Genomic DNA, 22,857 nt, shown 5'->3' on the forward strand with positions numbered 1-22,857 from the left:
CAAGACGCGAATGCGCTGACTGTTTGTTTGACGACAGGAGATATTTCGTCTTGTCCTCGTTCACCACCAGACCCATACGCTTCGCTTCCTTATCCAGTCTGGAAAAAGCAGAACTAACGGCGCGGGTGTTGTTTCCAATGATATCGATATCATCGGCGTACGCCAGTAGCTGTATACTCTTATAGAAGATAGAGCTGTACTAAAGATATCAAAGTAAAATATAGCAATATGTATTAACCAAAATTTATGTGTTTAAATTCATATAAACTGGTATATCATAGTAGAAGATGGAAAAGAACTGGATTCACTTATGATTTCGAGATCATATTTAAAAAAAAATTCTTTATTCAATAAGAGTAATATGATCCGGATGCCTGGATCTTTATTACGCAATTAACTTAGGTAGAATCTTATTAAATCATAAGGCTGGAGCACCCAAAATCGTAAAATAACCACAACTCTTACTAACTAGATAGACGAAGAAATGAAATAATATCAAATAATTACCACCAAAGCTTGCTGTCTCCAAAAGTATAACAAAGGTGGCTTAATTAGTGCGCGAAATATTTGATTATACAATGGTCTAAGTTCGAAAGGAGTAAAGGTAAATGTACTTCAATAATTTTGCATAAAAATTATAAAACAAAAAATTACTCAGAGCTTTGGGACTTTAAACAGATGCATAATAATAGCTAAACACTTTAACATTTTTATATCACATTTCAGCATATTCTTCTTGGTTTTTCTTTACCGCAATTTGTGGCACAAACCACATTAAAACACTTAAGTGGAATTCACGCATGACAGTGTTGTATTCTTCTTTTTATTTTTTAACATTTTTCATAATTGCAATCGTCTGACCCGATGCGCTGCTTCGCTTAGCTGGTTCCACTGTATTTGTTGTTATATTTAATTGCCTGTGTCAGTGGGTTCACATTAGCGCATTGGCCCGTGGTCGTTATCCACTTTGGTATTTCCGTTTTATTCGGCTATTTATTGCGTTGTGACAAAACATAAATATGTGGAAAATTTCGTTTTTACACTTTTCCAGGAAGTACCGACTTGTACATTTCATGAAAAATTTGTGAAAAAACAACGAAAAGAATCATTTATATATATAAACGCATGCGTTAATTGCTAGGTAGTGGGTATGCATCATGCTTGGCAACTTGTGTGGTCTCGCCGGAAAGAGTTATGTTGAAAATGATACAGAAACGTATTTGTCATAAATACCTACTGTGTGTCGTGGAGACCATGAAGAGACCATGAACTCAGTTAAATTAAAAAAGTATGTATATATCAAAAAAAATAAATCAAAAAGATGTGTGGATTCCTAAGAACTTGTTTTTTTATATCACATGAGAGCTTTTCATACTTTGAGGACGTTTAGAATGAAATTTTGTGGAATGAAAAATTCTGAAACATTTCAAATTGTATCCATATTAAGAACCTATAGACCTTGAAGACTGAATTAAATTAAGTAAAATTATACTATCTATCAACCTATGCTTGATAACACAGGCGCTACAGATGTTTAGATCGCTGATATAGACATAGAATTTTGATTGAATAAATATTAGAGATTAAAGCTTAACAGAGTACCACGAATTGCGTAATAATAAATGTTCATCTGGCTAGGAAAGTGAAAAGCAAGTTTGTAGCCGGAGCCTATCTTCAAGGTGATCCACACATTAATAAAGAGTTCCGATTTGAAGACAAGGTGGCAAAATATAGTTCCTAGCTACAAATGTCTGACTTCACCAAGTGAAGCCCATTCTGAAGGTGGAAACAAGCTAAAAAGTTTCTAACAGGCAAAGTCCCCAAAGATGAATAAAGATAAATTTAATCTTGTTTGTCTACCATTACAGATTATGTTAATACATACAGAGGAGAATCTGTTCAACTTAGTTCTGCGATCTCGCGGGGTGGTCTCTTTGAGCATATACTCTAAGATTACCCGACAATTGCAAAAATAAGGACCTAAACCATGGAAACCATGAAAGGGAGTAAGGCACCTCCCTAAAAATATTTAATCTAATCTAAGGCAAAAGGAGAAGAGGCACCCTGACCTTTTCACGAACGGAACTAAAGGTGCCTGTCATAAAGGCAGCATCTGACAGATTACTCAGATGTGCTGCCTCTGTCAGGGAGGTGAACATTCAGTAGGATAGTAAATCTATGCAATGAGTGGTTAGCCTATCAATCAATACCCCCAAGGCTCCCATTTTTAAATTAACCGTCACTAAATTGCTTTTGATCTCAACATAGAAACCTCTTTATCACATAGTTTGGATGTTTTGTCGGATCGGGTTGGTCCGTTATATATTGGCTAATGACTATGTGTCATGACAACATCAGAAACAAGCTTTTAATCCTAATCAGTGGAGGCTCTATAAATCGATGGTAGGATTATTAGATTGATATTCTCAATAGATGCTAACTTCGATGTAAAAGTTTTGAAACCACAGTAATAACGAAAACATTTTCTGTTCTTAAAAATATTTCGCATACAAAAAACCATAAATTCGACTCACCGTTTGCATTATCCTGCACCATTGTGGCAGCACGTGACAGTACATCCAATGCAGTTTCCATGTTGTAGAAGCGCCTTTTCTTTCACTGACAACTACTTTTGATGTGAGGAACAAAACGGCGTTTTAAGTTAGCTTTGGGGATCACTTATGCACTGTTTGCACTTTATAGGCAATTTTTTTTAAATTTTTTTTACAATTTCTTTTCACTTTGTTAACAAGCCATGAAAATTTATTTTATTTTGTTATTTAACGGGGTTACACTTCATAAAACATACACACACGAACACACTAGAGAGACACTGTAACAATTTGCAAAAAAAAATTAAATATAAGAAAATTAATGCAAAAATATTTAAAAAATTTGCGCAATTTTTGAGTTTCACTTTTAATTGGTTTGAATGCGCAACGTTTACACGCACACACACTACTTGAGGGGCAAAGCAAAAAAAATCACGAATTTGCAACAAATTCAACACGCTTGCCAAACGCAACTGACAAGCGCTAAAGATGCGCATATGCGTAATCAAAAGCGATTTGAGGAAAATAAGCGCGCACTCACACAAACACACGCTCACGGGCGCGCGTTCACAATTTAAACGAAAAGGTAAAAATTCGCAAAATGAAAAACCGGCAAACGCAGTCGCGGCGCAGCGCCAAGTGAAACGCGTAACAAGCGGCGCAGCGGCAGTGTACACGACGCTGAACACGGCGACGGCGGCGGCAGCGCGTGCAATGACGAGCACGTTGGGCGAAGTTGTAGGCGGAGTAAGGGCGCTGGGTGTTGAAGGTGCTTGCTAACGGGTTGGCGTTATCGACAGACATTTACAAATATGTTTGTATGCTTGTGTTCGAGCGTTGAGTATGGGCGCGCAGCAGCGTCACACCTCCCTAGCGACGCATTGACAATTTCGCTTAGTGGTTGCAATGCCACTGTTGTTGTTGTTGTTATTATTTATTTTATCGTACTGCTGTTGTTGTTGTTTCAATCATTATTTATTTTATCGCGCTGTTGTTGCTGTTTTTTGTTATTGCCATTGTACAAAAGTCAAAGATAGCCATGACTGCGACGCCAGCAACGACGACGTTATGTCTGCGCAATCAAGCGCAGTGAAAATGACTGTATACAAACAACAATAACAAACACACTTATATATATATACTATATACAAATGTATATATATATACATATACTGTGTGTTTAATAAGTATAAATGCGCGTACGAAATCAACAATGTTATTGGCAACAAGATTGGCGACAACAACAACAACAACAATAACAAATATTGACAGCAACAGCTGTGCGAAATTTCGCAAGGTGGTTTCGCGCTTGACGGCGCGCGGGTGGTGGACTCTGGCACACAAATATACACTCATAAATATTTGTAGCGCCCGCCTTTCTCTGCTCTCTATAAAATCAAAATCGTTGAAAAACGCTGCAAGTTTGAGCAACAACAAAAACGAAAAGCGGCGTTGACGTCTGTTTAGCAAAGTAACGGTTATGGTTATGTCTCGAGAGACGGGTTTTCAGTTGCTAACGCGACTAAAAAGTAAATGGTGAAAGGGTTGTAGGCGGCGTTGGTGTTGATGATGATGCCAACAGCTGAAAAAGAAGAAGAGAAAATGGAGTATAAGTAATTGGAAATGTATATTTTAAGCTTATTGTTATTGTTGTTGTGTTTTTTGTATGCAAATAATTGTCAGTGTATTAATATTTGTTTTCAAAAAATTAAATCTTAAATCATTTTATTTTTGTTTTGCAAAAACTTGCTTTTTCTAAAGCTTTCAAAGCTCGGAGGACAATTGGAATGAGGAGGAAATCAAAAACATTAACGTGTTGTGGAAACCAAGTACCTCTGTTTTTGACCATTGTACTCTCCAAACCCGCGAAATTTCAAAACTCAACTCGTACTTCGAAACCTGATACTCAAACACAGTCATTTGGATGTTGGACCTCAAACCCTTTAAACATTTGAAAAAAAAATTAAAAACCTTGCATAGACAGAACCTCCTATAGACAGAAGAGATGATAATATCCTTGTTCCGAATATAAGAGCTCTATTTCAACTGCCCGGATGGGTTCAGAAAAGTTTAAACCCTTTGAGGCGGGAGACTTCTGAGATCAGTTGATTTCAACAAAGTTTTCGACAGAGCAAAAGCATTCTGACCTCACCGACTGTTTGAAAAACTTAAATAATAAATTAAGACCAAAATAGTTTATGAAACATTATGAAACAATGTAGACAAAACATGAATTCAAATCAACATGAATTCAACAGAACCCTTTAAACAAAGCTGTACAATGCAAAAAGTAATTCCGAGATTCAAAATCCAGAACGAGAGGGAGTTAAAGAGAGAGGTAAGAAATAGAGACAGATTAGATACGTCGACCATCTACATAACTATACCGACCGGACTTCGGACGCGACAGACTTTCGAAAAGCACTGAACGCCATTCACAGAGAATCAATTAACACCTTCATTGACTCCCGTGCCGTGAATAGAGTACCTGGTGTCAAATCACAACCGATCACGAGTTTCCTCGCGAAACACAAATGACCCTCGAGTAACTTCGTTCTGGATACTGTAGTATATTAAACTCCTATCTGTACAGACTGAACACCGATATAAGTTGCAAAAACAGTGAGAGAAAAAAGGGAAAGAAAGACAGAATATGGAGCGATATATAGGAAATAGGGAAAGTGAATAGAAAAAGGAAAAAATAGTTGGGATAAAGAGACAAATCGTGTATACAGATATAGGTTAGGTTAGGTCATGGGGTAGATCTTCGCAATTGCAGAGTCTCACTTAGACAGCTTTGACTGTCCTTTGTGAGATCCCAAGACCCTCATCAAAGCGCTTGTCTACTACAAAGTTCTTAAGTCGGCTGTACCGAGGTGTTTTAACCCTACTCTTGAGTATGCTTAATAGTTTTTGTTTTGCTAGTAAAGCTTAATAGTTTTTACTTTTTAACTTGGAAAGGAAAGAGGGTCTCAAAAGAACCTGTTCTCTCTAGAAATGGAGCTCTATCTGAAGATTGATTACGCTGCCACTGATGTCAATAATTTTCACACAACTGTAAATGAGTATTTCATTCCAAAACCAATATTAAAGCAAAGTGCAAAAATGAGTCAAAGAATTCGATCTACAAACAGAAATAAGGCCATAACTCTTAAACAATCGCCAAAAAATGACGAACAACCAGCAGGATGAGTTGGCAAAAGTAACAGTTGGGCAGTCGAGAATCCAGCTTAAAGCAAAAACTGAAGATCAGTTGCCAAAAGTAAACTGCTCTGATACAATAGTAACAAAGAAGCAGTTCAACAACAACAGCAATGAAGTTAATCTTGGTGTAGCAACGCCATATGGCACTTGAAAATATGTACATGAAATTGTATATATTTAAAGTATATAGTTATATATATTAATATGTATATGCCATGAAATAAATATATTTAACTGCTTTTGCTGTTGGCAGCTTAACTCTTTGTCTTGGACAGCAGCAGCTTGACAACAGCAGACAACGCAATATACATACATACATACATATAGAGTTTTACCCGTAAATACTTATTTTGGAGCGTTGCTTTAGCTCACATTACTTGGTGTTGAACAAAACATCACGAAGCCAGACGCTGCTGTAAGCGATCGCATTTTGGATAATTTTCGGACATTTTGTTGGAATTAAAGTGGTTTGGAAAGGTTGAAATGTGTATTAACCAATAGTGACTGTAGCATAGTAGGAGCATATTCATACATATATATATAGCAATACATATACAAATTTAAATTAAATTGCTTACAATAATTTTATGCAAATTTTAAAAATTAATTGATGTACTATATATTCTATCTATAATCTAAATATTTATATAAATGCATATATAAAATTTAATTTTCAAGTCAGTTCTTTTTATTAAAGCGGAAACACCTTGCTGCAGTTCTAATCACGAAACATCACTCCAGCAACATTCCTTTCATTCTAAATTGAGTACAATTAAAACAACCAAAGCAATTATTTACTTTGTTGCCATCTGTTTTTTCTGATTAGTCAATAATATTAAGGGGCAATGTGATAAAAATTCGAATTATCTCAAGTTATAAATTTTTAGTGCGTAGAGTATAAGTAAGTAAAGCCTACAAATAAATATATGTACAAAATATATATAGAACGACACACTTATATGCTCTAAATCACGCATAGCTATTTAATTGGAATCACAAGTGTTGTTTGACTTGTATGCGTTGCAATGGCAAATGCCACACGGATGGGTTTGATAACTATTTTCATTTGATAAACTGATTAGGAACACAAATTTTTGCCCAAGTTGGTAATAAGTAAACATAACCTAAATATTTTTAATGTGTAATTGGAAATATAAACTTAATTGTATGTATTTACATATATAACGAACTTTTTTCATTTTCATCGCTAAACATAACCTAAAACTTTACTTACTAATATTCCTTTACTTACTTACTGCTCCCCACAAAAAAAATAATATAAAAAATTTTAACATATTTGAAAAGTTATTGAAAAACACATACTACCACTACTTCATACACGAATTCCACAAAGCTCAAGTACTATAGTGTCAAACAAATTATTTGAATTACCTTATTTATATATAACCTTAAATTAATAACTTAAATTAATAATAATATTTTAATACAATAATCTCTAACACTTTTCAATAAAATTCATAATTAATACACAACTAGTGCCAAGTGGGCAGTTTTTCTTGAAGTATGTAAATTTGTACAAAAAATTTAAATTATTACATTATTTTTTGTTATTTACAACTATTTTATAGGAATAATGTATTTCCGATGCTTGATGAACATATTTCACATTTCGAACGAATTTTTCCTTAGTACAATATGCTAATTTAGGTTAAGAAGCAAAGAGGCACAATAAATCAATAGATTATTCATATGAAATAAACGGTTGTTGTTGTTGTAGCGCCTTAAAATATTCTCAAAATAAATGTAAAGAATGCTGCTGATTTGACAGTCCTTGGCCGGATAAAAATCCGGGTACCTTTAGGTTACGTAAAACCGACTGCCGTGGGAACGATTATATTATTAATTATGCTTAGAATTTTGCTTATTTCTATTAATTTAAAACATTAAATTTGATGAATACTTCCGGTGTTATTGTTAATGGAGCTTAGTAAATTGACGGATATGTGTAAATCTGGTTACAAAAACCCGTCCGTGGATAAATAATTCCACCATCTTATTCCAAGTAAATCCTTATATATAAGTCAACAACTTGGCTTTTGAGTCTTACTCTTAAAATTATATATAAACACAAATATACATATGATTCGCAAGCATATCAGTGTTGCAATTTTGGAACAAACAGCTATTGTTGTTGCTAAGACGACAGATTGCACAGCTTTGGGTGTTTACAACCGGCAAATAAAGCAAGTAATATCCCATAATCCCTTTTACAGAATTGAACTTAATATTTCCGGCACTTTACAGTCCTGCTTAAATCCCAACTCTTTATACATATGTCCCTTCTTATAGCAATTTTCATAATTTATTTGCAGGATAAAAACATAGTTTATATTTTAGTTTTATTTACCTGCAATGGAAAAAGAAAATACTTTCGTTAGAAAAGTTAAAAACAATAAAATGCAATTTCTGCAATTACCTTAAAAATTTACTGCTTTCCAACTATGTGTATTCGCACTAACTGGCTGCAGAACAGATGTACATATCTCGCCGAGCAGCTGAATTACGAATGCATTGGACTTTTGCCGGTGGCGGCGGAGGGTGCACAAGCAATGCATGGGCGAAATTAGTGCAGCAGCCTGTATTTTTGTTATTGTTTGACGCGTTTGTCGCCACACACATAGGCATAATGCACATACACACACACACGCGCACACAGCTACACATATGTTTGCATGGACATACGGAGGCGAATGCCAATTCGAAAAATTTTTTGTATTGTTCACAATGCGTACCTTACTCCCCGCTACAACGAACAATTACCGGGCAGATCTATCGACTGCAGCGGCAGCAAAATTGCAAAGTCGATGCTGTGCTGTGCATATGCCGCGATATTAACGAGACATACAAACAATAACCAAATAAGAAAAAAATGAATGCAAAATTTCACTTGATAAGCACTTGCGTACGCAATTATCCACAAAACACACACTTTATTGGATTTTTCTAGCGCAAATTTCACAATTTGTCAAACAGCGCGAGTGGAGAAAATCGTCTGAAACGTTCGACCGAACAAAGTAGCAAGTAAGCAAATACTATATGTACTATATATTACCATCGACACCGTCACCGACAACGACAACGTCTCTTTGGCTATGAATCTTTCTTTGCGTTACTTTTCTGTAGCTAGAGCGCTTTTCTATAGATTTTATAAAAGTGTATTCTTCTTTTAGTTTGTTTGTCCAGTGGTATGTGCGGAATTTGAATGGAATGTAGGCAACAGCGCCATTACTATTCAGCGGCCATCGGATGCAACCGACGTGCTGTCAACGGCGTGTTTGCTTTGTGCACGTCAAAAGCGATAATTGTCAGTGGTGTTTATGCTTTACTTCCAATCGTAATAACTGTTTGAATTGGTCCATGTCTTTGGTAAAAAATAACATGCAGGGGAGTGTGCAATAGATGGCGCTATGCGCAGTCTTATTGAAATAAAAGTGTAATTTTCTGTTTACAATGAAAAATTAAAATCGTTATTTGCGAAATAAAATATTTTAATAAAATTCATCAAATTCTTATAATTACAATATTTGTCAAACCGTAACTCAAATTTATTGTTTTTCTGCCGAGTTGTTTGCAACCCTGCACACCAATAAGAAATTCTTGTGCACAGAGTCGCTCTGCCAATTCACCCAATCGGAATTTTAAAAACAGCAGCAGAGTCGTCGGCTACAGTGACAGTAAATTGTCGCTCAGTAAATAACAAAAATCACAATATACAAGTGTTAAATTCGCGAAAATTTTTGCAAACAATTTGAAGAACTGAATTGTGTTAGAAAACAGCTCAAAAAGTGTGATAAACAAATTTCAATTGAAGTATTTGCTAAAATGGTGCAAGCTTTGCCTTAAATAAACATAAAATTCCAGTGCACTGAGCAGAAAAATCAATTTTAAAAGCACCATAACGCCGAAGCGCTAGTTAGCAGCAGTGGCAGCGGAATCGGCAGCAAAACAGCAGCACCAACGGCAGCTTGCCGTGTTAATATGTGAATTTTGTTAGTGGAATTAGCAGCGCAACGCAGTGGCTAAAGCAGCGATAGCAAAGCAAAGGAAGACATTGACACCCACGCAGTAACAGAAAATCACTTGCATGGAATTAATAATTGTCTAGTGAGGGCAGCGTGAAACATATAAGCACGTAAACTGTTAAAAATAAAAATAGGGTTTGGGTGCGTCGAGTGCGTAAATCAGTTGCAAATTCCCAATCAAGTTGTGGGGAAAGGCATAAACTAAAGCAGGAGCAAGCAGGTGTGCCGCGCGTGTAAACACATTTATAAATACGTGCTGTTATTGTATGCCTAACGCAAACGCAAGTGTCAATGCAAGTGTTGGTGCAGAAGGAAAGTGTGTGAAATTTGGAAAAATCAGGCAGGTTGTTATTCATTCATACAGTGGCACACGCAACACAAGTCGTTTAACAGGCGGCGCAAACAACGCAGTCACAATCAAACGCGTGTCCAGTTGAGAGAGTTAGTGTATACTTTGGCGCAGTGCCAAACCGTCGTCTTTCAAGGTCGTCGCCATTGGAGTGGGTATTAACCAAAGAAAACGTTAGCTACCGCAAACGTGTATTTATTGTAAAAGTTCCAAAGTTGTTTTTGTGCGGAAAGTCAACGTCGTAAAGTTTATTGCTTGTGGTGACACAGACGTTTAAATCATATACATATAATATGGCTATTAGTTTTGAGAAACATCGTGCACAGATTGTAGCCGCTTGGAAAGATGTGCTAGACGATAAAAGCAGCACTAACTGGTGAGTTTGAGTATTTTTTCATTTACTACTGAAGATTAACGATTCAACTTGTAGCAAACTAGACGTTCTCCTATTGAGAAAAATCCATTTGAATATTTGTCATTTTCATAAATGCTATAACCGTAAACTACACCGTTAGACATTCACTTCATTTGAAATTACGCTCCAATTTAGCGCTTACAAAGCTACTACGCTTCAACACCTTTCACCTGTCGTCTTTTGTTAAATGTTGCATAAATATTTACTATGCGACGTGCGCTTTTAATTGTTTAAATCATGTAAATATGTATATACTGTATGTGTGTGCCTGTATTGTCATGAGTCAAGCTATACCTGTGTGTGCATATTTTCATATACAGTCATTTAAAAAATATGCAAGAAAACCGGAAAGTTGTAAAAAGCAGCAAACAGTCATTCGTATGAACATTTCAACTTTAATTTGAGATTGCAGCTGTTAGATGTAATGAAATTAAAAGCATTAACACTTAAATCCGTAATTATATATTCAAGCTTAAGTAAGTAAGCGTTTTCATTAACATGAGGTTACTTTAATAAAAAATATAAGGAAAATCGTTACTGTTTGTTTTGTATATAAGTTAAAATTCTTTTTGTGTTATTTTATATTGTGTAACTGCTTATTATTCGTTTATTTTGCTTGAAACTTTTATGCAAGCCAGATTTGTTACCAATAAGAACTATAGAAAAATAGTTGTGGCTAATTAAAATATTTTATAAATATAAACAGTCCATATGCATACTCCAATCACTATAATCCACAAAAGAACTTCGAATTAGAGAAACATCCGAATGACGGAAGGTAATTTGTATGAAATTTGACTTCTAGTGCCAATTCAAGAGTTCGATTTCTGGAGAACTTCGAGTTATAGAAGTTCGAATTATGGAAGTTCAAATATATATATTTCGTATATTGAGAAAACTTATTAAAATTTAAATAATTATATAGTATTTTTATATAATATATATAATCCAACAACAAATATCTACGTTTTCAATATTTTTCTTAATAAATTTTCATGATTTTTTTAAAATTCACCTTTCAAGTAGAAAATTATGCTAATTTCATTAGTACTTATACTAACTATACCACCTAGTTTCAAATGTATTCTAAACACAATATGAATCTCATTTGGAATGTGTGAAAAAATCTGTGATTAGAACTTTGTGACAAACATACAAACAGGAAAAAACGTGTTACTTGCGACAATGCTTAATAAATGACCCCCATGTTGCAAGCTGCAACAGCAGTAAATTTACTAACGAATGGAGTTTCGTAAAGCAATGTACATGTTTTTAGAAGTACACTGTGCACTGGTTCATACACTTATACTCGTATGTATTTTTTACGTAACCATTCACACAGCAACACATACACATATCTGCCATGTGAAAGTCAGCCGAGTTTTAATTAACTCTCCTAACTGTTGAGTTGTGAATTTGAAATTTCCTATGCATTTTTTCTCAACGTCTGCGACGTTGCCTTCTGTGCCCTCAATTTCTCATTAGTAGTTACTAACATTTCATTATTTCGCTTAGTTTTCTGTTCCATTTTGCTTTGCTTGGTGTGTTAACTGCATTCGAGTTGCTGCACAAAAATTTAATTATGCCACAATTAATGTCAACTCGCTGCCATGATGCCCTTTGTGTGCTCGCCTGTGCTGTATGCACTTTGCTTAGTCGTTTAAGATAATTTTACATTTTTATTTCACTGCATTTACATACTGACAAACAGATATTTATATATATGTATATACTAACATGTGTTTATATATACATACATACTTACATCTATGTGAGTGCTCAATAAAATATATATGTAATTTGCTCTTCCGCAGGTCACTCTATGGCTACGAAGGTCAAACGAATGAACTGAAAGTTGTGGGCAGCGGTGAGGATGGCGTGGAGGAGCTATGCGAGGATCTGAATAGCGGCAAAATTATGTATGCTTTTGTGCGCATTGAAGATCCGAAGACGGGCTTGAAAAAGTTTCTACTCATCAATTGGCAGGTTAGTGAGCAGACGAGGGATTAACGGTATATAATAAGAGGATATTAAAACAAGTTAATAAACTATGCAGCCCCTATATGGTGGCCTGGGTGCAGTAGGACGCAGCTGGAGAAGCTTCAGACTTGTCAAAGCACCGCTCTCCGGAGAGCCACTGGTTGCCAGTTGATGTCTCCGGTCGAGCACCTTCATAATGAGTCCTTTACGCTACCACTGAAAGAACGAACCGCAATGCACTCCAAACAATTTCTGTTGGGTTGCTTTTGTAGAAATCATCCCTTCCGTCACTTACTGGAAGCCGAGCCGCACCCCTTAGCCGTCAAGAGTGCCTTCCTTAAATACTTGGTGACTTACAGAACTATACCGACCGGACTTCGGATGTGACAGACTTTCGGCAATCACTGAACGCCATGCACAGAGGAGCCATTAACCCTCGAGAAGGCTCGAGTTGCCTCTCGAAACTAGTGTAACCCTCGCGCAACTTCTTCTGGTTACTGTATTAGGTTAAATTCCTACTTATCCAGACTGAACCCTGACATATTCAATATATGTCCTGCATGCAAATATTCCCCACATGGCACTACTCATCTAACACCCCTTTCCCTTTAGTCCGACCCTCTCGAAATAGCTCGTTTACTGGGCCTCTCGTTAGATGAATTCGGTCAATTTAAGCTTATTGCTTTGGGCAACTTTTAGTAACCGCTACAACAACAACAACAAAACTGATGAATTAATGCATTATAAAAATTCGTGAAGTCTGAGGTCCCCATCTGATCAGCTTCGCATTGATTTCTTTGTCGTCTAAGTGGGTTTCGAGTACTTAGTGATTTCTAGAGAAAATGGTGGTCGATATTGTCAGATTAAAAAAAAACAATCAAGGGACACACAGAGATGACTTGAAGCTTTAACTAAAACAAAAAAATATGTTAAAAATAAAGTATTAATATAATAAATTATTAATATATATTTTTGATTTTTTTTGTTTTTTATTTTTTTTTTTTAATTTTATTGCAATTTTTTTTCAAATCTTATATTTACAAAGTGACCAGCCCAGCGGTTTTCCGCTTTATCGCCGCATTTAACATTTAAATGCTTTGTAAACAACGCTGACGCCCGGCGTAGTCTACGATAAGGTTATCTTTTACAATAAATTATTTATTTTTATTCCCTTTGCCATATCTTATCGAAACTTGAGTTTGTACTTATAGAGAGTCAACATTTTAATCGCGCGCTTTCATTACTTTTTGATTTTATTAATTTGCGTTTTATTTATCATCACTTGTAGGGCGAAGGCGCGCCAGTGCTGCGGAAGGGTACTTGTGCGAATCACATACACGATGTTGCCAAGTTGCTGTCCGGCGCACATTTAACGATAAACGCACGTAATGAAGACGATATCGATGTGGAGCGTTTGCTCAAGAAGTTGAGCGCCGTTAGCTCAACGTACAGTTTCAAGGAGCCGCGCGGTGTGCAGGATGAGCAAAAGACACCGGTGGGCACAAATTACACACGCGTTATACCCACGAAGGAGCTGAATCCAAGTGTGATGCAAGACTTCTGGAAGAAGGAGGAGGAAGAGGAGAAACGACGCCTGGCGGCCGAAAAGGAAGCGAAGCGTCAACAGTTGGCCAAGCTGGAGCAGGAGCAGCGCACACGCGAGGAGAAGGAGCATTTGGAGCGTGAGAAGAAAGTGATTAGCACGTCTAAGCTGCAGCCGGCGCATGTGCCGATAAAGACGTGAGTGGGCAGCGAATGAACTTAATTTTGAGGTTATAATTTCTGTTGTATATACTTTTGCAGTTCACCACAACCACTTAGTCCCGAGAAGACTGTTGCCGGTAATTTCAATGTCGGCATAACCGAAGCGGAACGCATGCGCCAACAGCGCAATCAGGAAGCGCGTGAACTCATCGGTTCGCGTGTCATTGCGGCCAAAGCGATTTTCACACAAAACACCAGTCAGGGCCAGTTGCAAACCAAGTAAGTTTCTTAAATTGGAACAGAGTCTATAATTATTTATTTTTAATTTTGTTGTTGTAGATTAAATACCGCACCACCTGCCAAACCTGCGCGCACATCCATAGCGCAACGCATTAACGCCTTCAATCAGCCACAGGCCGCCGAACCGGAGCCACGTAAACCCTCACCTACACCCGGTAAAGTTGCGCTTTCCAAATTCGAAGATGTTGTTAATAACACACAACAACAACAACAGTCATCACAGCAGCAACATGAACAACAACAGCAACAAGAGGAGCAGGAGCAGCATCCTGCTGTGCACACCATCACACAACGTGCACCATCGCCGGCCACCGTCACCGTGCACACAACCACATTAACGCCCACTCAGGTGGCGATCGCACCTGTTGCTGTTGCCGCCGCCGTGGCACCTGCTTTAGCCACAAATGCACTGGAGGAGGAGCAACCTGTCAAACCAGAAATTACCGCCATTGCCAATAATGATGATGTGCCGTCGGCAGCAGACGATTATGCTGCCGAAAATGAGGAGCAATATTCTACCATCAAACGTTCACCGCACAGCAAATCGAATTCGCTGCAATCGCCAGAGACATCGTCGTCTAATGCGACCGACACGGCTGTCTATCAGGATCAAGATGACGAGGGTGAAGAGCTCGAGGAGGAGGAGGTGGTGCGCACAAAGGTGTCGGTGACGGTGCAACAACCGCAATCGGTTAAGAATGGTATAAGCAGCGCTTTGGACAGGAATGATTGTAAGCACACTATTTTTCTTTTGCACTAATTGCTGTTGTCAGAATTTTTTTCTAAATTTACTCTTTTGCTTGCAGTGACTGATTTGGTTAACGAAGATGACTTCATTTGTCAGGAGTCACTTGGTGATGTTGGGCTGAAGGCAAGAGCTTTATACGATTACCAAGCAGGTGTGTAAAATTACATTATTTAAGCTTGAAAATGGCTTATGTTGCTTGTCGCTAAGACTAAATCTTTAATTTCATTTATCTCGAGTATTAAGAGGGATTGCTGCTAGGTGGTAGTAAAATGCCTTGTTAAAGCTCTTAGTGAAACGCTAGTTACTCTTTTAATATTCAAAATGTAGGCTGAAACATGAAACTCTTTTTACCAACTGGATGGCGGAGTGCAGACGAAACTTTAACACTCACACCGATGATATACCAATACCGACTGTGAGTAACCCCAAGATTTTAGGTGTTACTTTTGACAGTCTGCACTCCTTCACTCTTTCACCCCGCATACGACCGCGATAATGACCAAAGTACAGAGCCGCAACAAGATCTTCAAGTCGCTAGCCGGTAGCACTTGGAGAAATGTCAAAGAAACATTGCTGGCCACTTATAAGGCTATCGGTCGGCCGTCCGGTCGTCAACTACGGAGCACCGGTATGGTCGCATGGATGCAGTGCAACGAAACAGAGGAAGATACAGATGTGCCTGAATACGCCATTCACATTGGATCCATTAACTTCTTTATTGTTTCCCACAGAGTGAATGGCGTCGTTGGAGTCAAACCACCATCCATAGTAGAAGAAGAGATCGAGTTGCCACCTGAATGCAGAGTGACCATTAAGCAACTTCGTTTTGGATACTGTAGCAGGTTAAACTCCTACTTATCCAGACTGAACCTCGACATACAGAATTCTTATCCTGCATGCAATGAGTCCCCGCATTATACTAGTCATCTCTTTGTACCGCCGAACCCAACTCATCTAACACCCCTTTCCCTTTTGTCCGACTCTATCAAAACAGACGTTTCTGGGGGCTCCCGTTAGATGACTTCGACAACAAATAGGCTTATAGTTTCCACAGGGCTGGATAATCGTTAAAACGATAAAAACAATCACGAGTTGCCTTGCGAAACTGGAGTAACCAAGTCTATCTCCGATATCTATCCTTTTTTTAACGGATTCGATATTGAATCATTAATCGTAATTTCCAACTTTCTTCAGTGAAGTTAAAGTCGTGAAAATTAACTTATTAGATAACTTTCTAAACCCTTTGACTGATAAGATCGGGATAATTACGGATTCGTCTGACTAGACTAACCGCAATTTCTGTTTAATGTCCTCAATATTGTAGAAGCTTAGACTTCAATTTATTAGTGGTAGACCCTGAGAAACATAACAACATAGTATCTACTATCATGAAAAAAATATCTGTGTGACATTAACCACCTCTTTTGATGCCCAGTGAAGCTTTAATTGGACCTCTTCGAAATAGCTCGTTTCCTGGGCCTACCGTTTCATGATTTCTATAACAATTAGTCTAGTCTTCTTTAAAAATTGGTGTGGAGGGGATATTCACATTATATTATTATCTTAGGCAGTTCTATGGTATGATTCTTGGAAACTTGAACTACGTTAGAAATTTTACTTTGATTGAACCTCTTTCAGAATCTAGTGTCGAAACTGATCAGGGTCAAGCTATTATACTCAAAATTCACTCTTTACTACTCATGTTATCCTCTGTGAGAATGACCTTTAATGATATAGTTTGTCAGCTTCGTTATCTGACTCTGCTATCTCGAGAACTTGAATGCTTTCCATGTGGATCTTTTCGTTAAGATTTAGTGCTTTAGCTTTAGGGAACTAAGGATCTCTGAAAAGTCTTTCAAATTGGGAACATTCGTCAAAATTGTTAGTTGGGTGATGTTGGTATTCTATAAAATCTACCAAACAGTTTAATTTTGTAGGACATTCGATGACAAAATTCATGTGGAGCAATTGTTATAAAGATACTAAAGATATAAAGTTAGATACTGTATGTTCATTTTAGATAAGGAATATGTAATATATAATATCCAACGGGGATGGCTTGGTTCTACTGAATTTATTTTATAGAGATATTATAATAAATGCTTTTAATAGTATTCTCACTGAAAGGTTCGTCATTTGATATTAATTTAATTTCGTTTTTTCCCACCCCACAGCTGACGAATCCGAAATTACTTTCGATCCGGGCGACATCATCACGCATATCGATCAAATCGATGAAGGCTGGTGGCAAGGGCTCGGACCCGATGGAACTTATGGACTGTTTCCGGCAAATTATGTCGAAATTATTAACTAAAGAAAAAAAGGGAATTAATTATATACATACAAAGAAACAATAATTGCGTAGAACCAAACCAAAACACACATTTGATGAACAAAAAATTTACAATTTTTCTTATACTTTTACAAATGCGAATAACAACAACAAATGCAACAAGCGAATAAAACAAAATTAATTTAAAAAAAATTAATGAAAAAAAAATTAATTAATTTAAAAACTCACCAAAAACAATTTAAACATTTAATAACAATTCAGCAACTATAATCACCATTGCCGCGCCCTATATAACAACAACATTTAGCACAACACAATTAATGTAATTTCAACTGAAGCGGTTTAGAAACTCCTAATACTACTGAAGCAATTGAATTCTTATGCATTTTTATAGCAACATACATTTACATATATATATATATATATATATGTATAACATATATATTGATGAGCGACAACTATATTGACTGCAAACAAAAGTGAAAACAACAAAAAATATTACGATTATTAACAATTGAATTGAACAAGAGACCACCGGCTGCGCTGCACTGCAAACACGCAAGTTTTTTCCAAATAAAAAAAATGTAATAGTAAATACTTGCATTAGTACGAAATTTATATTCAAACATAAGCCAATTTTACGCACTCACACACATACACACCCATATATATATAAAATTTTTGATGCATTTTTAAACAATTTTTCTATTCTACATTTAAAGAAAAAATAAATATAAAAATAAAATTAAAAATATTGTAAGCCTAGTAAAGAATTCAAAAGAAACTATTAAAAACAAGTATTAAAATGTTATCTATACTTTTTTCGAAATGTAAGCGAAAATTATAAAAAAAAAACTTATTTGAAAAATTATTAAAAAAAATTATTTGGGAAAAAATATTAAAAAAATTATTTAAAAAATTATTTAAAACTACATAAATACTATTAGTGCCAAGCTGTATAGAAACCACATATACACATATACAGACAGACATTGTAAACGATTGCGTTCAGTAAACGAGATTATAATACACATATACATAGATTTTCGGTTAAATACACTATGTTACTAAGCGCGAATTTAAATATTTTGTATTGTAAATTTGTTGCCTAAACGTTAACAAGCAAGTAACGAAATTTAACGAAAAATTAAAAAAAAACATTTTTGTTGTTGCGTGTTATGCTAGAAAGACAGGGAAATTTTGTTGTTGTTGTGTAGAATGCGCTCTTCGTAATTTTCTAAATGTTTTAATGATCCCGTGTGGATACTGAGCGTGTTTTTATTAAAAAATAAATTCCAATTTTTTTTTCTGTTTATTAAAAAATCTTAATTACAATTTTAATTGAAAAAAATTGTTTATTAAAAACATCTAAATTAACTTGCTTGAATGCTTGATTAAATACTTTCTCTAATGAAATTTATGAAATTTTAAATTAAGCTTTTATTCGGTTTCTTTATAAGTTAAATCATTTTAAATATATAGTTTCAATTGAGTTTCATATAATTAATTTTTTTTTTTATTTTTTTTTTTTAAATTAACAAATATAAATAACTTAAAATAGTTCTTAATTTGACAAAAATATTTTTTTTTTATTTTTCTTAAATATTTTTTATAAAATGAAAATTTATTTTTTTTTCTAATTATTTTCAATATTTCATATTTTTTTATAATTTTGGTAATTTTTTAAATTAATTATAATAAAAAATGATATTTAGTCTTTTAATTATTATTTTTATTTACTTTTTATTGTTTTTAATACATACTTTTTTTTGTTATTTTATTGATTATTTTTATTTATTTATTAATTATTTTTAATTTTTTCTAATTTTTAAATAATTTTTCTTTAATTAATTTTATTAAGATTGTTCGTCTATTTTTTTTAAATTAAGTTAAAAAAATTAAATTAATTTTTTATTTAATTTTATTTTTTAAAAATAATTAATTTAATCATATTTTATTAATATTTTTTATTTCATTTTTTTAAAATGAGATTTTTTAATTGTTTGTTTTTGTCTTCGTTTCTTTTTATAATTTTATTTTATAATAATTTTTATAAAAAAAAGAAACCGCCATTTATGTATATGCTACCACACACATACATATCTTAACTTTCTTTAATTTAGTTATTTTTCTGTTGTAAAACAACAATGCGTCCTTATTGCGTCCTGACGTGCGAAATATCAAAAAAGTCAAACCAGTTTCTTTAACTAAAAAATATTATATTTACAATTTAGTGTAACGGTATTATATTATTATATTTATTAAAAACTTAAACACAAATTATTTGCTATAAAAATACTGCGCATCACTAATATTTATGCTGGCAACCTTTAAAAGGTGACGGCCACGTCCTTCATAATTTGTCCATTTTATATACAAACATATACACATGCAAAACACTTATTAGTATTACTTACGCTATTCAAACTCATTTCAATACTTAATTTTTTATCTAAACTAATGTTTTTGAGATTTTTTTTCTACTTAAAATAACTAGTGTAAAGCAAGTTGACCAACTGCAGATGAAAATTATGGCAATGGGAAAACTTTATACCTTGATTCCAAAAACCGTTTTTGTATTCAGCAAATGTTTTCCATAATTTTTAGTATTAAACCGTATATAAGTGAATGAGAAAATTATGTACTACGATTACTAACAATATTTATTGTGAAACAATAAGAATTCAATAAAAATAAAAAAGTATACATGCATGTTTCGAAAATATGAAATTTTGTGTTTTTTTTTAAATTAAATGATTTACGATGGACGATGAGGATCCCACTTATATTCCATGCGTGGCTGGGCCTAGTCCTGGCTATTTATTCTTTACCCGTATTCCTTTCTCGAGATAGGTTTGGGTAGCAATGAGTCGCAGGAGGAGAGACGCGGTGAGCTTCTTCACGATGAGTCGAAGTTAGCGTGGAATTTAGGTTGAGCAGTTTGCTATCGGGAACTTCTTGTCAACTTTAATTTAGTTTTAGTCATTCTGATAGTAAAGCGAAGATACTAGCCTTGTGTTCAATGACTGTACGCTCAAGGCGGTTGAGGAATGCTAATCTTCACTATCAATGGCATCATACCACTTCATGATGTGACTGGTCTAGGTGTCTGGCCATCGCGAAATCGCGGAAATTGTAAAGGTGATGAGGTAGAAAGCAGGTCAGTCTCACCAACAGATACATGGAAAAAGGAAAAGCAGATCCTCCTGGCCTAGTGGGAATCGCAAAAGATCGGGGGAGCTCTTCGGCCGTACCAAAGCTTATCTCTTCTTAGTCGTTGGAGTTTTAAATGGTCATTGGTCCATGGAAATCCACGCTATTAGATTGAAAATCTCAGCGGATGCTAGCTGTAGAAGCTGCCTGGAAGAGCATGAGGTGGAATCATATCACTTTCTTCTGGAATGTCCTGCCTTTGGGAGATCAAGACAAATATTTCTTCGATTTCACCTTTTCGAAGAACCGCGCGAACCAGCGGATGTAGAAGTGAAAAATTTATGTAGTAAGTTCAAGACAATAATTCTGGCTTCACAATGAACTGTATGTCACCGTATTAGTGTGTTTCCTTATGGGGAATAGAATCGAACGGTATAAACAGAAATCAGACTCTTTCGACGGGTTTGGGCCATAAGAAAATCTAAGAAGAACCAATTGCATATGTATCGGAGTAACACGAAACGCTCGAGCGTTACATCCGCCATCCGACTGTTAATCGGGGACTGTTGGTTGGCTATATACCCAATAGGAGCCCTTCATTTTTTTTAATATCTGCAATCTATATTTGAACCTTATTTATTCGTCTTTATTCGCCTTGTATTCGAATCGAACATGTCTTCAAAGCGAAAGACATCCTAGGTCTGGTAAGATGAAGCAATAGAAGGTAACCACATATCTGTATGAAATGCTATCTAAGCTTAAATCTCTTTATCTTCAGTACACATTCGTTCGTTTATTAAGCTCTTATGAAACTCATACCTTTGGAAAAGATTGTGCTCAAAAAGAAGTAACTCCGTTTTGAATCAAAAAGATAGTGTTAAAGCACTTAAAACGTTTATTTTTCTTTTTTGATTGATAACACACCTATACACAAACAAGTAAGGAAAGGCTAAGTTCGGGTGCAACCGAACATTTTATACTCTGGCAATTTATTGAAGATTTTTTATTAAGATAACGCACACTTTGACCCATAAATTCGGCATAAAGTTTAATAGAATAACGAAAATCGTCATATATAGTATATGAGGGCTGAGGTAATTCCTGAACCGATTTCAATCATTTTCACCAGCAAGGTACACTATATCCAATACCAAACGCTCACTTAATTTTGCTAAGATATATCACATATTAACCAATACATATATGCGGAATAAAGCCCAACGAATTTTTGAAAAACCTATAATTAGGTATATGGGAGCTAGGAGATGTTATGACCCGATTTTAACCATTTCTGGTACAGAGACACACTATTGGAAGAAAACAATTTCCTCTGAATTACATTAAATTATCTGATAGATTTACCCATATTTTCGGTTAAAATTTAACCTTAGGCGCTGAGTTCAACATGTTCGATATCTGGGGCCTAGAAAAGTTATAGTCCGTTTTCGACAATTTTTTCACAAGTGATGCCACAGATCATATACAGTATTTGTGTAAAGTTTTATTTCGCTATCTTCATTGGTTCCTAATATTATATATTATAAAGTGAAGGTTTCAGATGGAGTTCAAAATTGAGTTATAAGGAAAGTAGTCGTGGTTGTGAACCGATTTTGCTCATTTTTTAACCGTGTTGTCAGGGTGTCAAGAAAATATTATATACCGATTTTCAATGAAATCTGTCGAGTAGTTCCTGAGATATGGTTTTTGACCTACGATGCCACGCCCATTTTTGATTTTGTAAAAAAATCTGAGTGAAGCTTCTTTTGCTATTTATTTTGTAAAATTTAGTGTATCTGACGTTTTTCGTTAGTGAGTTAACCCACTTTTAGTAATTTTCAACCTAACTTTCATAGGGGGTGGACGTGATTATTATCCGATTCCTTTAATTTTTGGACAGTATAAGGAAATAGCTAAAAGAAACGACTGCAGAAAGTTTGGTTTATATAGCTTTATTGGTTTGCGAGTTATATACAAAAAACCTATTTGGGGGCGGGGTCACTCACACTTTTCAAAAACAATTACATCCAAATGTGCCCCTCCCTAATGTGATCCTATGTTCCAAATTTTATTTTCATAACATTATTTATGGTTTAGTTATGACACTGTATAGGTTTTC

At 35.2% G+C, this 22,857-nt stretch overlaps 1 protein-coding gene and 1 long non-coding RNA gene across 2 annotated transcripts in view; one reads left to right on the forward strand and one right to left on the reverse strand.

Annotated features, from left to right (window-relative positions):
• The window catches only part of LOC128921819 (uncharacterized), a 50,885-nt gene extending 41,674 nt beyond the window's left edge, over positions 1-9,211 (reverse strand). The window contains exons 1-2 of the long non-coding RNA XR_008471132.1: positions 8,194-9,211; positions 2,535-4,134 (exon numbers count right to left, since the gene is read on the reverse strand). This is a non-coding gene — a long non-coding RNA (uncharacterized LOC128921819). The remainder of the gene's footprint in view (positions 1-2,534; positions 4,135-8,193) is intronic.
• A 177-nt stretch (positions 9,212-9,388) lies between these two features.
• On the forward strand, positions 9,389-20,318 carry LOC105217246 (drebrin-like protein). The gene is made up of 7 exons (XM_011192163.3): positions 9,389-10,524; positions 12,378-12,549; positions 13,832-14,283; positions 14,347-14,526; positions 14,587-15,278; positions 15,354-15,446; positions 17,470-20,318. Exons 1-7 carry the CDS (start codon positions 10,442-10,444, stop codon positions 17,607-17,609), a joined length of 1,812 nt encoding a protein of 603 aa, XP_011190465.1. The 5' UTR covers positions 9,389-10,441; the 3' UTR covers positions 17,610-20,318.
• The last annotated feature ends 2,539 nt before the right edge of the window (positions 20,319-22,857 follow it).

Source organism: Zeugodacus cucurbitae, chromosome 4 (assembly GCF_028554725.1).
Source record: "Zeugodacus cucurbitae isolate PBARC_wt_2022May chromosome 4, idZeuCucr1.2, whole genome shotgun sequence".
NCBI classification, from domain to species: Eukaryota; Metazoa; Arthropoda; class Insecta; order Diptera; family Tephritidae; genus Zeugodacus; species Zeugodacus cucurbitae.